Here is a 14,805-nt window from a genome sequence, read left to right as displayed (position 1 = left end):
GCCTTCAAACTGGATGAGCTCGACGGCAGACGTCCAGTGCTGGGGGAGGCTTTTCTCAAGGTGATGCTCAATCTCCTCCAGTTCGATACGCTGACCATGAAGCTTCACCTGGGTATCCTTGCGTCCGAGGTATGTAAGTGTGCCATCGGAGTTATAGCGCACTAGATCACCAGTCTTGTAAAGCTTGCGAGTCAAGTTACCATCGCGACAGACATCTCCAATGATAGAGGATGGTGCCACAAAAGACTGTGCCATCCTCTCCGGCAGATTGAGGTAGCCACGAGAGACAATGGGACCGTCTACGAGGAGCTCCCCAATGCAGCCAATCGGTACCAGGCTATTGTGATCAGTACTGTCGACTATCCAAGTGACACTGCCGACAGCACGACCAATGTTAGTAGCCTTGCCCGGTTGAGCGATTTCACCAGAGTGGGTAGAGTTGACAGAGCACTCGGATGGTCCATAACAACACTGTAGAGACACGAAGTCGCGCCATATCTCAACACACTTCTGAGTCACGGCCTCGCCGCCCAGGGCCAAAGTCTTCAAAGTTGGAACGTCCAACGGGTTGATCAAACAGGCAACGGTCGGGGTGATGTCAGCCAGTGTCACCTTGTAGCGGTTGATGGCACCAGCCAGGTCATGGAATCTCTCGTGTTCTGAAGGCACGCATACGCAACCTCCAAGAGCAAGTGTAGTGAATATCTCAGAGAGACTGTTGTCAAAAGTATAAGAGGCGAATTGAAGCACCCTTGATTCCTTGCTGTAGCCAAGCTTTGGTCCAGAGTACTTCGCATTAGTGGCAATTCCTCTGTGCTCCAAGACAACGCCCTTGGGTCGGCCAGTGCTTCCAGAAGTGTATATGACGAAGCACGCGTTGTGGGGATAAGTCTGGGGGAGAATTGTAGTCTTTGAGATGGTTTGGAGGAGGTGTGCGTCCACTATTACTGTCGTCTCGACTATATTACTGAGTCTAGACGCCATTGAGGAGGACACAACGGCAATTGAGGCGTTTGTATCCTCAGCGCGTAGTCTGATCGCGGCGTCTGGGTGGGCTGGATCTAGAGGAACACACACACCACCTGCCTTCAGAACAGCCAACATAGCGACGACTGTAAAAGCTGATTTGTCAAAACAGACCAGCACACATTTCTCCAAACCAACGCCCAGGTCAGCGATATGATGAGCTAGCTTGGTAGAGGCGGTATCAAGCTCTGCATAGGTAAAGTCGGCGTCCCATGAAGCAATTGCAGGAGCCTCAGGGCGAATGATCATCTGCTCTTTAAACAGATCATGCACGCAGCTTTCAGCAGCCTCAGGAATAATATGATTCCACTGCGAGATTTGATGATGGTGTTGAGGACCAAGGTGGTTGAGCTGGGTAATCGGTTGGTCGCTATAGTGCAGGATATTACTGAGCGCCGTGGTAAAGGCGCTCGCAACATTTTTAGCTTGTCCGTCTGACATTGTATCCGACCAGTACATCAAGTCAACAGCCATGTCGTTCTCGCCAGCCTCAATGTTGATAGACACATCGTACTCGTCAGGATCATAAGTCGGACGAACTTCTTCAAACACAACATCTGGGGCATTCTTCAGTGCGGGTGGAAGCTTTCTGTACGATAACGCCGTGTTGAACAGAGCAGTATCGGATAGCTTCAGGGCATGTTGAACTTGGGCAAGCGGAATGTGGCGATACTCCAGACTGTTCAGGAAGTCCTTCTGTACGATAGCCATCACATCACCTAGAGTTGTCGAATTGGAAATGTTGGCACGGCATGTAACCATGTTGATAACAGGCCCAACAACATCCTCGATGCCCTGAATTGGCAAGTCGCGAGCGGATGTGAGATAGCCGAAACAGACTTCCTCTGACGCAGTGTACAGACGCAGTACCAACGCCCAAGCAGCATAGATGGCGTTCACGATGGTAACTCCCCGATCGTCACACAAGCTCTGTAGCTGGGCTAGCTCGTCAAACTGAACTCTGGAGTACCTCATCTCCCTCGACTCGGCCACTTCACCATCATCAAGAACGGGGAAATGGCAAGGTTCTATATCCATCAGATATGACTTCCAATACTCTATTCCATGCTGGAGATCCTGGTATTGGAGGCTTCTGATGTATTCAATGTAGGGAGGACCTTTGTCAGACCCAAGTATGCCAGCGTAGGCCAGTGAGAGGTCGCGAAAGAGAATAGATAGAGAAGTCCCATCCATGATGACATGACTAATGTCTAACTTGCAAAAGACCTTGCCCGTCTTGGACTTACAAATCTCAAACACATGTAGTAGCTGAGAATAATCATTGTGGTGTCGCGGCATGTCCAGAGTACTGATCGCCTCATCATCTGTCTCAGATTCGGACATGACGAGAGGGACTTGAACTTCTCTCAGAACTACTTGGTCAAATAGAGAATCGTCAAGAGTCACACTCTCCACGAAGACTGTTCTCAACATAGGATGGTAGTCTACCATACGCTTCCAGGCATTGGCAAGCTTCATAACATCGACTGATCCGCCACTCCTGCTCTTAACTTCATGGAGTGTGTAAGCAGCATATGCGGCGCTGTCCTTTGTCGTGCTAACCAAGAGCCCTGATTGCATTGGTGAACAAGGGTAAATATCCTCGACCTTGCTGATGTCTTCAATATCAACCTCAGGAAGCTTCTCTTGTGTCAACAGGCGAAGGCGGTCGTAGGTCAGGGATACGAGTGGAAAGTCGCTCAATGTTGGCTCTGGTGGCATGATAGCTAGGGACTCGACCAGAAGGCCAATATTCTGTTCGCACGAAGCAATCCACTTTCGAATCTTGGATTGGTGCTTCATGTTGCGGTTGAACAAAAATGAGAATCGTAGCGTTCCCCTTGTGATGACGGCGGAAACCTCAAAGAGAGAAATGCAAGTCGTTGAAGAGCCTACGTCAGCGCCATCGGTAGCACTTCTGACTTCTCCTGCGATATCTCCGATGGGTGTAAACAGAGCACCCTCACGTTCTAGTTGCTGATATTGACCAAGGTAATTGAACGTGATCTCCAGTGGCCAGTGACGAGAGAAAGCGCTCTCACCGTCCTGTGTCAACCAGCGGCTAGCAAAGTAAGGCCTTCCGCTATCAGGGATCTTACGTCGACCATCCTTTACCATTTTGACGGTGTCGATAAGAGTTGAAGATGCTTTAGAGCCAGCAAAGACCGGGTAAATGGTTGTGAACCATCCAACCACGTTGGACAAGTCAATGGATGGGTCCCAAGGCTCTCGGCCATGCCCTTCAGCAAAGATTGCCGGAATTTGACGGTCAGTGAATGTCTGACCAAAGGAGTAGACCATAGCCGCCATGAGAACATCCGGGATCTCAGTGCGCAAGGCATCATGGCACTTTGATAATAACAGAGACGTCTGTGCAGATCCAACTTCGAATCCTTCATAGACCATCTGACCATAAACGTTGGGTGTATCCTCCATTCCCCAATAGGCAGAGTCCCCATCAGGGATTCCATGGATTGGAAGTGCTCGCTCCGGTGCCTGAGCACTAGCATGCTCTTGTTGCATCTTACACCAAGCCTGGAAAGGCAAGGGTCTATCCATATCGGGACTCAGTTCAGGTCGCAGTAATAGCTCCTCTAACTCTTGAAAGATAATCCTCCAAGAGACAAGGTCTATGACTAGATGATGAGCGACAACGAACAGACGTTGGTCTTGGCCCTCTTCATTGATAAGGTCGGCGGCGAGAAGTGGGCCGTTGGAATGGTCAAGACATGTCTGGCTGTCGACAAGTGCATCACAAAGCTGTTCCTTTGAGGTCAATTGAACGGATCGCAACCGGAAGGAGCTCTCAACGGCGTCGGTGACTCTCTGCTGCCAGATGCCACTAGAGTCTTGGCTGAATCTAGCGCGAAGCATTGAGTGTCTCCGTATGGTAGCTTCAATAGCTCTGCGCATAGCGGGTTCGTCGACATGCCGACTCATGCGAAGAAGGAAGCTTTGGTTGTAGTGGCCCTGCTCATGATTCGATCTTGAGAAATAGAGCTTCTGAATAGGCGACAGCTCAAAGAGCGTTTCAGTGGTCTCTTGGAGTAGCTGTGGCTTCTCAATATCCTTCACATGTCTAGCAAGGGCGCTGATGGACTTGGAACTGATGATGTGAGAGACAGTCAATCCCAAGCCGCGTTTCTTGCACTCGCTCATAACCTGCATTGCTGAGATAGAGTCGCCACCGACACTCAGGAAGGACTGGCTGAGGCCAAGCTGTTCTGTTTTGAGATTGAGAACATGAGCCCAGATGTTGTGTAACTGGGACTCAGTCTCGTTGGAGAATGCCAAAGTCTCCGGGAGGTCACCGATGGCTACAGGGTTGAGTTTCCTGTAGATAGCCTCGGTCATGTCCTCCAACCACTTCCCTGTCTTCCTGCGGTCGAGCTTTCCTGATTGTAGGCGAGGAATGAACTCAACCGCAAGCCATGTGGAAGGAATCATGTATGAAGGCAGCCTTTTGGCGAGGAGTTGCTTGGTCTCTTCAACTTTGGCAAGTGCGACCTGTTCTAGGGGACCATCAACCAGCTTGTAAGGCTGACCGTTTGGTACTAGATCGTTGCCCAATGCATCACTTAGCTGAACAATGGCAAGTAGTCTCCCTTCACAGAACCCTGCCTTGGGAAGAACAACCATGCCATGCTTGATACCGATACCGACGTTAAGGTGGTACTCGATCTCGCCCAGTTCAATTCGCTGTCCATGAAACTTGATCTGTGAATCCTTTCGTCCAGCAATGTGAAAAGAGCCGTCGGAATTATATCTGACGAGGTCACCTGTCTTGTACATTCTTCTCAGGTTGCCACGGTGCGGCTGGTTGAGTGTCCATTCAGGATCAACAATGAATGCCTCACTTGTCTTCTCGGGCTCTTTGTAGTATTCCCGGGCAAGCGTGTGGCCTTCGATAACGAGCTCGCCGACAGCTCCGATTGGCATAAGACGGTTGTGATTGTACCGATCAACGATCCAGCAGTGGATACCGACCTGATAACCAATATTTAATGGGTTCTTGCCTTCTCTCATTCCTCGATGAACATGTGAGACAACAGATGTTTCTGCAGGGCCATAGCAGTTGATCAGATTGATATGAGACCATGATCGAATGACAGCTTGTGTCATGGCTTCTCCACCAGTGACAAGAGTCTTCAACGATGGGACATTGACAGGGTTGATGAATTTGACAAACGTCGGTGTCAATAGCGCCCAGTTGACTCGAAGCTGAGTAATAGCTTCCTCAATGGCATTTAGGCGGGCCTCTTCGCTGGGTATACAAACACAACCACCCAGGATCAAGCAAGTCAAGATCTCAGTAATACTCACATCAAAGGTCGATGCAGCGAAATGAAGTGATCGTGTGTTGCTGTCCATCATCATCGCAGGCCCGTGGGCAAGAGCGCTTGATAGCAAAGCACCATGCTGTATCAAGGCACCCTTGGGCTCCCCAGTGGTTCCAGAGGTGAAGATCATGTAGGCTCCGGAGCTCCATAAACCACAGTCGACTTCGCCTGTCTGTTCTGCGAGTCTCTCGAATAGCTGAGCATCGACAGGGATCACCTTTGATGCTATGGTCTCCAACATTTCTTCGTGTTGGGGTGAACACAAGATAGTCTTTGCATCTACCTTGTGTGCCAGACCTTGCAAGCGCATCAACGGCTGGGTCGGATCAAGTGGTACGAATATGCCACCAGCTTTGAGAATGGCCAGCATGGCAACAACGGTCCATTTAGATTTGTCGAAGCAAATAGGTACGAAGACCTCGGCGCCGACACCTAACTGTTGCAAGTGAAAGGCGAGACGGTCTGACAGAGTCAATAGCTGAGAATAAGAAAAACTCCCATCCCAAGCGCAGACTGCCTCTGCGTCTGGTCTTAGCGCTCCCTGTTCTGATACAGCTTGATGAATACATTTCTGTACATTGCTCAATGGAGACCCGTTCCAATACAGGATCTTCAGCTCATCTTGTTCACTGCAGCAGTTGAGAGTGGAGACAACAACTTTCTTTTGTGTAGCAATCTCCTGGAATACCTTGTTGTAGGTGTTGCTAATGGTCTCTGCCTGTTCTTTTGTCATGAAAGCAGGATCCCATGACAACAAGGTTTTCATAGTGGCAGGGTCGACCAACATGTGAACCTTGCACCATGAATAGATATTATAGGCTCCATTTTCACATATAGACTGGCTGTCCAAGTTACAGATGGAAAGTGTGGTGTTGAAGAGTGTTTTGGCCTTGGTCTCTGGTACCGTCACCGAGGTGAACCCGTTTCCAGCAAGAATGTCATCAAGACTTTGATCGGCAGCGACTTGCACCTGCATTGCAGATGTAACACCGTCTGTGCATTTTTCCGATTCTTCGGTAATCATGTGCTCACTCTGGAACCCGAAGCACACACGGTCGAGCCCAGTGAAACGTTCCAGGAGGATCGCCCATGCCATGCAAAACATGTTGCACGGCTTGGTTAGATCTTCATTGACATCGTGTACCAGGCGGCTGGAAATGCTTGAGATGGTGAACTGATCTTCCTGACCCATTTCAGATGCAGTAAAAATGGTTGGCTCCATATCTGGTAATGCCTGGCTCTCAAAGTCGACACAGCCACAGGTAGATGGGGCCATTGTGCAGGGTATTAAGGGGAAATATGATAAAGGATTTCTTTGCGAGTAGTAAATTACAAAATAGTAATCTCGAAGTGTTCTTTGGCGTGATACAGTTCGACTTGATGTTGTACTTTGCAAAAAGACGCGGCGGAACGCAGTTCGAACGGACGACAAGCCGGATATATCCTTGCTACAGATGTCTGGTCATACGGGAAAGAATCACGATTCGAGTGCAAGTCCAGGGTGCAATGGAAGAGGTCACTCCGAGTACCTACCTTGGCTTTCAGCTGGACAGAACCTTGCATCTAGTTTCATTACACGCGTGGCGTATCAGCCGAGGAAACAAGACCTTGGTTTACTACAAGAGTTCCTAAGAATATCTCCTCCTTTTGCGCTGAGGCAACAGGTTTCTCCACCCCTTATCCACTCCTTTACATGTACTACAGTAGCAGGGACGAAAAGTGTGAACCAACCAGGGGACGTTGGCTTCATTGCTTTTGTTGTGTATATTTCACCCCCGTAACATCCTACAGCTCGGATCCAGCCACCAGTTTTGCAATATTACACCATATGTCTCCACGATAATGAAATTCAACCACTGTTACGCACTATTATATGAGCATGGGTTGGGCATACGCGGTGATAGAATTAAGGTTGAAGAAATTTCTATCAGTTTGCAGGCCGCTTACTAGCTTGCGGAGACATTCTCTAGGAACTATTCAGTTTGCCCAACTTCATAACGTCTTTCCTTGGCAGGGTTTCTTAATGCAGCTAAACCGTTTTGTCCTATTTTGCCTAGAGATTTACATTGATATGACGTCCTTTGCCAATATATGGTCACAATATCGTGAGCCTATGGCAATACTATGTCTAAGGGTTGGCTCAACAAAACAAGTATTTGGTGGCTGGCTAGGCTGGCTAGCAGTGGCAGAACAGATTTTTCACTTGAATGCAACCAACAGATGAATCCTTATTGGAATCATATCATACCCATGAACTGAGAAAGTGATACCCTTGCCTCTAGCGAGCACTGGGCATTGGACAACGATTGGTCCATAAGTGAGGCCCATCCGGTTGCCACTTAGACGCAGAACCTAAAACGGTCTATGGATCATATAACATGATTGACCTGCATTCCATAGTGGAGTTGTTGGAAACGTTGCCATAGCATGTTTTTCTTGTCGCTTCGATACAGTTACATCTGGTAGTGGCACGGTTATTCAGCTGCTCTGCGTGGGTTGCGCAGGTCAATAAAGCCTACTTTTGTGATTCTTGGCATTACGTTAATGACTCATGTTCTGAGATGCAGTTGCGGAGCCGCGACAAAGCTCCGCCAAGGTACATCACTCAAGCCACTTACGCAGGAGAATAAAAGTGATAGAGTTTAGCAAGGCTTCCATAGTGGGACCACCTCCTATCGGAGTTCTTGAGGGTTGCGAAATTTGAGTGGATTCTGGTTGTAGCACGATGATTTGATAATACCAACTTCGTGATCAATACGAAGGCCTCCTAGCTCGGCTGCATAAGTGGGTTTCCATTTGAAAATATCATCAGTCTTTGCGTAGAGTGCGCTCATCTCTTCTCTCACTTTGTCACAGAGCAGGATCTCCGGAGTCATACTACATAAGGGTTAGATCTCTAAACGCACGGATCAAGAAAGGGTAAAGAAGGATTATATCCTGGCTTGTCTCTCTGTTATCACCTCAACCCAAAGCGCTTAGCAAACACTAGTGAGGCGATCATTCCTGGTTGGGTTACGATGCTATGTTTCCTTGACGTTGAAAATTCAGTCTTTGCTTTGTAGAAACGCAATATAGTATTTAGGCGAAATAAGTAAAGTCCGGGGTTGCAACAAGCACCCTGGAGGATAAAACTGCTTCTATTATGTGATTTGATGCAGTCTTCTTGGCACTCGGGACCTTGACTCTGTTCGTCTTGGACTATGTTGAGACTTCGACTAGTAGTGACACCTGCCATAATTTCCCTAAAGTTTAATGAACCGGCATCGCCTCCGGACAACCGGCCAGTCTCCATAAACAAGGATATGGATGGTGCGTTGTACTGCGGAGCTAAAAGCCCACCGTTTTCGGTCGGCACCATCTACAAACTTTTCAGCTTTGCTAGCTCTGCACATCTTTACCCCATGTGGATAAACTGTCTCGTGCCGTCCCGTATTTAGCGCTCTCAATTAGGTACGACATCAGATCAGGTAAGGCGGTGATGATCATATCAGGATTTTAATTATCCAAAGCAAGGATAATTCGCTGAATTAGAATCCAACAGAGATTTCAAGAGTGGGAAGACCTATCACACTCTTTTTCTTGTGCCCAACGTTACTTGTCTCGCTCGTGTAGCTTTGTTTCCTCGCCTCTCCTTTCTCGCCTCTTTTCCTGGATCTCACCATTTCACTGGGGCAACTTACAAGCGAGTTGCAGGGTAGTTATTTGCTTCATTTTCCACGTTACTTGATTTGTTACGACAGCCAAAACGAATCTTAATGATTTGATCGACCAGGAAGGTCAGATCTAGGAGAGTTTGTCGTTACTACCAACGATCATGAATTCCTCCTCGTGTGATAGATCTTTTGGCCCATATGCAGACGGCTGTAGAGGTGGCTTTGACTTCACGTTGTTGTTTGAAGAATCTATACTTGTTGTGCCGATCACCGCCCTGCTGCTCCTGGCAGCCCCATTCCGAGTATCCTACCTCCTGCGCAAAAATAGCGTCAAAGTTGAAGATAGTTACTGGCTGTATTGCAAGATTGTAAGTTGATGGCCTCGGATCACTCTATGCTACATATTGTAACAATTCAAAGATCTTGTGTTTGCTCCTATTGGCATCTCAGATCGCTTTTCTCATCTGCTGGACTCAGTCTCCAGCTGTTACTACCAAAGCTTCTCTGCCAGCTGCCGCCTTATCAATTGTTGCATCAATCAGCTTGTTAGGTCTGTCCTATGTCGAGCATGTTTATTCGTATCGACCTTCGACTGTTCTCAACCTGTTTTTGCTTTTCTCTGTTCTTTTCGATGCTACCCGAACGAGGACACTTTGGCTGCAAGGCTACAATCGGCCTGCAGCCATCACTGCCCTTATTTCAACGGTAGTAAAGATCATGATGCTATCAGTGGAAGCTATCGAGAAACGTGACTTCTTACGTCCAGAGTACCGTGAACTGCCTTCAGAAGTGACAAGTGGCGTATTCTCACATTGGCTCTTTTCTTGGCAGCTCCCTCTCTTCCGCGTTGGCTATTCTCACGACCTGAAAATTGAAAGCCTATTCCCTCTGGAGAAGCATTTCAAGTCTTCTTATCTTCAGAATATGCTTCAAACAACGTGGGCTACAGGTTTGTTTTCCTTCTTCTTTGGTTATGTTAGCGCAGTGAAAATTGCTGATACTTGACTAGCACCCAAGAAAGGAGATTATGATTTATTGTTGACTGTTTTCAAAACCCTGAAATGGCCTATCTTGTCGATCATCTTCCCACGCCTGTGTTTTATAGGCTTTACTTTCTGTCAGCCGTTTCTCATCTCGGCAACGTTGTCGTGGGCTGAGAAAGATCCTAATTCTGATGATACGAGCCAGGGCTACGGCCTTATAGGGGCCTGGTTTCTTGTTTTTGTTGGTTTAGCTGTAAGACTATCTTTCCAATGAATCTGAAAAAGATCCCACTAACGTATAATATGACAGGTGACAACGGGCCAGTACCAGCACTTGACTGTCCGCGCCACTACCATGGCACGTGGCCAGCTCATCTCGATACTTTATGACAAGGCTACAGATCTCAGCATCACAGCTGCCAACCCTACGGCAGCCCTAACTTTGATGAGCGCTGACATTGAGAGGATTGATACGGGATGGCGAACGGCTCATGATGTATGGGCAAACTTGATTGAGATTGTCATTGCAGTCTATCTGTTAGGTCGCCAGCTTGGACTAGCGTGTCTCATACCTGTTGGAGCAGCTATTTGTAAGTTTCTATCACACAACTCTTGAGAGTTATCTTGATTAATGGTTCAATCAGTTTCCATCGTCGGATCCGTCATTGCCGTCAGCTTCGTCATGGCTCGTCAGGCCATATGGCTTGAGGCTATTGAGAGGAGGATCTCCGTGACGTCTCAGATGCTAGGAAGCATGAAGGGCGTCAAGATGTGCGGACTGTCTCGAGTACTAGAAACACGCATCCAAGCCATGCGGGAGGAAGAAATGCACATTTCAGGCAAATTCCGTCGGCTTTTGATATGGAATATGGTATTGGGTAAGTGTTTGAGATTATGTTGACCTCTACAATTTCAACAACTAACTCTGATATCTGCAGCTTACCTCGCTCCCATCTTCGCCCCCATTTTGAGCTTTATGACCTATAGTCTTCTAGCTCAATCTCAGGGAGGAAAAGGAAATCTGGACACGAACCGTATGTTCACATCCTTGTCACTATTCGCGCTCCTGCAAGAGCCTCTGGCTTCTTTCGTTACCTCACTGTCTTCTTTCATGGGGTCAGTTGGAAGTTTTGTCCGCATCCAATCTTTTCTAAACACAGACGCCTACGTAGATGATAGGATAGTGCAGGATGCCGGTACGATTGAGAACGCCTTAGTCTCTGAGATTTCAAGCAGCGAAGAAAAGCGCTCCGTCTCTCCAATCCAAGAGTCCAAGATTATGGAGACTGAACCGCTAAAGGATTCGCCGGATGGTAACGCATTCATCATCAGGAATGCCTCTTTTGGATACGACAAGAATGAAAAACCAACCCTTAGCAACATTGACGCTGTGATCCCCTCGGGCAAACTCACGCTTATTGTTGGGCCGGTTGGGAGCGGCAAGTCGACTCTTCTTAAGGCATTGCTCGGGGAGGTCGGAATCATGCAAGGATCTATACATGTATCAAACTCCAAGGTTGCCTACTGCGACCAAACCCCTTGGCATATGAATGGCACAGTCCGAGATAGTATTATCGCCTTCTCTCACCCGGACGAGCGATGGTACCAGAAAGTATTGGAAGCTTGTGCCCTGAAGCAAGACCTGACTCAATTACCGCGGGGAGATCTCAGTACTATAGGAAGCAAGGGAATCGTCCTCAGTGGAGGCCAGAGCCAACGAGTCAGTCTAGCGAGAGCAGTGTACGCCCAGATGTCCACCATTATTCTTGATGATGTTTTCAGTGGCCTAGATGCTCATACCGAGAATACCGTCTTCAACAATCTTCTCGGGAGTCATGGTATCCTTCGAGACTTGAACACAACCGTTATCATTGTCTCTTCTCGTGGTAAGTACAATATCTGATAGTTTCTCCTAGGTCTAGCTAACTTTGACATAGTCAACCGCCTCCCCTATGCAGATCACATCATTTGCCTTGATGGTACTGGAACAGGCTGTGTCCAAGGGACTTTTGATGAGTTGGACAAGTTGGACAACTACGTATCTGGCTCCGCCGCGTCTACAACTGGTACACAGTCCAAAGTACCTAGTTCTGGTCCTGATTCTACGCTTTCTCCTGTTCCTGAGTCCTCAGCTGCCGTATTGGCAGAGCTAGACATGGAACTCACTGAGGGCAAACAAGACGGTGCAAATCGTCGCAGCGGAGATGTGGCAATTTACATGTACTACATGCATGCTATCGGCTGGATCCCGACTTTGATTTTTGTGCTGGCCATTTGTGCCTACATATTCTGCCAGTCTTTCCCTACTATCTGGCTCAACTGGTGGGCTGCCGCCAATGCGAAAGAACCGTTTACACGACTTGGTTACTACCTGGGGATCTACGCGATGCTAGGCGCATTATCTATCATTTTCTTGGTACTGAGCACCTGGCAAATGATTGTCACCATGGTACCACTGTCGGGTAACAACTTCCACCAGAGTCTACTCAAGACAGTTCTTAATGCGCCTATGTCCTTTTTCGCAACCACTGACACTGGTACCACCATCAACCGCTTCAGTCAAGATCTTCAGCTCATTGACATGGACTTACCCCTCTCAGCCCTCAATACGTTTGCCACATTCGTTCTTTGCATTGCCGAGATGATCTTGATCGCGGTTGGATCGTACTATACTGCCATTGCGTTCCCCTTTCTCCTTGCGACGCTTTGGGTGGTTCAGCATACATACCTAAGAACGTCTCGCCAGCTCCGATTCATGGATCTGGAAGCAAAAAGTCCTCTCTACGCCCTCTTCACCGAGACTGTTACTGGACTAGCCACGCTGCGCGCCTTTGGTTGGCGCGATGCTCTTGAGAAAAAGCACCATGGGCTCCTGGACCGGTCGCAGAAGCCCTTCTACCTCCTCTATGCAGTTCAGCGGTGGCTTACTCTTGTTCTTGATATGATTGTCACTATCATCGCTGTCTTGGTAGTGGTCCTTGTCACACAACTGCGAGGTGTACTGTCAACTGGATTGATCGGCGTAGCTCTCGTCAATATCATCCAATTCAGTCAGCACCTCAAGCTGTTGCTGACTTTTTGGACAACCTTGGAGACGCACATTGGTGCAATTTCTAGGATCAAGTCTTTTACATCTGACACTGCTTCTGAGCATGAGCCGCAGGAAAAAGAGCAGCCGCCGTCGGTCTGGCCGTCTAAAGGAACAATCATGTTTGATCAAGTATCGGCAGGATACAAGTAAGTCTGGGGTTGACCTTGCCAGAATGCTTGCTGATCTGTACTTTTCTAGGGAGTCCGAAGATGTCCTCAAGAATATAACTCTGACCATTGAATCCGGGCAAAAGATTGGAATTTGTGGAAGGACTGGAAGGTATGTCATTCATTATCTCTCACCATTCCATTAGCTAATCGGATTTTCCTGCAGTGGCAAGAGTTCTATGGTTTCATGCCTTTTTCGCATGATAGACCTTCATGGTGGTCGCATCATGGTAGACGGCCTCGATATCAGCACGATTCCTCGCGAAGAGATTCGTACCAGACTTGTTGGCGTGCCCCAGGACGCATTCCTCATTGATGGGAGTAGTGTGAGGTTGAATGCTGACCCTGCTGGGGGACTAACGGATGCTGCAATTGAAGATGCGTTGAAAGCGGTCGAGTTGTGGGATATTGTGACCGATGGTGGCGGCCTCGAAGTGTCGATTGAAGACCTTCATCTGTCGCATGGTCAAAAGCAGTTGTTTTGCATCGGACGCGCTATTCTACGACCATCGCCCATTGTGGTTCTTGACGAAGCAACAAGCAGGTATGTACCCACGGCTTCCTTCATGTCGTGTCTGTAAGCTTTATGCTAATGTTATATCTACGCAGTGTTGACTCGCGTGTCGATGAGCTTGTCCAGCGTCTGGTGCGTGAGCGGTTCAATAATCGCACAGTTATCTCCATCGTTCACAAGCTTCAGTCTGCACTTGATGACTTTGACATGGTGGTTGTTCTTGACGCGGGCAAGCTGCAAGAATTCGGGCACCCCCAAGAGCTTTTGGCAAAGGGTCCCGATGCCTCCGCGTTTGCATCGATGTATCAGAGTGTTGCGACGGAAAAGAAGGAGGGCAAGCAGTAGTTCTGTGGAGTCGCTTTGAAGGGCGTTTGGGTGACTGTAGCAAGACTGGGAAATACTAAAAGCGTGGCATGAGAACCGCGAGTAAATAAGACGAAAACGTTAGCACACTTTTGGACTATATACGAACTAAAAGTGGTTTGGTATTCCTTCAACCTTTAAATAGCAACCCATTTTATGTGACCAACCTACGCGTGGTAAAAGACAGTTAATTGCATCTGAAGACCCGCTACTTGTTTACCCGATGTTATCCCGCCTCTACACTGACGTCGTCATTTTCCAGTAGTATCCCAACCTTGGAGTTTCTAAACTTCAGGGTAGCTTCTCATCAATAATTATAAAATGTTATTATTTTCTATTTATACTAGAAACCGCTTTTTACTAGTATTAAGTACTCTGTAAATTAACTACTATTTATTTTACATTATTTCCAGCAGTATGGAAAGTCTTAGTAGCTATTTTCCTAAAGTAGAGCATATTGGAAAGAATCTTATAACTTTTTACTCTTCATTCATTTGGAAATCGTACTTGTTTGCTTCTGATTTCGGGATTCAAGTATGATAAGGAAATTGACCAATCAAAATGTGACGATTGTGGTTAAAAGCTACTTACTAAGCAAGCCCCGCTTCGTGAATCGATGTCTTGTGGCCTCAGAGCCTCGCGCGGCTGACGGAATAACTATAGTCCGT

The 14,805-nt window shown here is 47.8% G+C and overlaps 1 protein-coding gene across 1 annotated transcript; it reads left to right on the top strand.

The window, feature by feature from the left end:
• The first annotated feature begins 8,752 nt into the window (after window positions 1–8,752).
• EDB82DRAFT_486316 (P-loop containing nucleoside triphosphate hydrolase protein) lies at window positions 8,753–14,385 on the top strand. Its single transcript, XM_025730828.2, has 10 exons — window positions 8,753–9,387; window positions 9,440–9,968; window positions 10,029–10,255; window positions 10,313–10,592; window positions 10,647–10,880; window positions 10,941–11,888; window positions 11,940–13,239; window positions 13,292–13,372; window positions 13,427–13,804; window positions 13,870–14,385. The coding sequence occupies exons 1-10, from the start codon at window positions 9,181–9,183 to the stop codon at window positions 14,117–14,119; spliced, it is 4,434 nt and encodes a 1,477-aa protein (XP_025589914.1). The 5' UTR covers window positions 8,753–9,180; the 3' UTR covers window positions 14,120–14,385.
• The last annotated feature ends 420 nt before the right edge of the window (window positions 14,386–14,805 follow it).

This window comes from Fusarium venenatum (assembly GCF_020744135.1).
Source record: "Fusarium venenatum strain MPI-CAGE-CH-0201 chromosome Unknown EDB82scaffold_1, whole genome shotgun sequence".
Classification (NCBI taxonomy): domain Eukaryota; kingdom Fungi; phylum Ascomycota; class Sordariomycetes; order Hypocreales; family Nectriaceae; genus Fusarium; species Fusarium venenatum.
This window is presented reverse-complemented; position numbering and strand designations above follow the sequence as displayed.

What these genes read in the sequence shown, in the direction of transcription:
- EDB82DRAFT_486316 (XM_025730828.2), top strand. Translation starts at nt 9,181, where the DNA reads ATGAATTCCTCCTCGTGTGATAGATCTTTTGGCCCATATGCAGACGGC. An exon ending in ACTGGCTGTATTGCAAGATT is followed by an intron (nt 9,388 to 9,439) that starts GTAAGTTGATGG and finishes AACAATTCAAAG; the next exon opens with ATCTTGTGTTTGCTCCTATT. An exon ending in TATCATTGTCTCTTCTCGTG is followed by an intron (nt 11,889 to 11,939) that starts GTAAGTACAATA and finishes ACTTTGACATAG; the next exon opens with TCAACCGCCTCCCCTATGCA.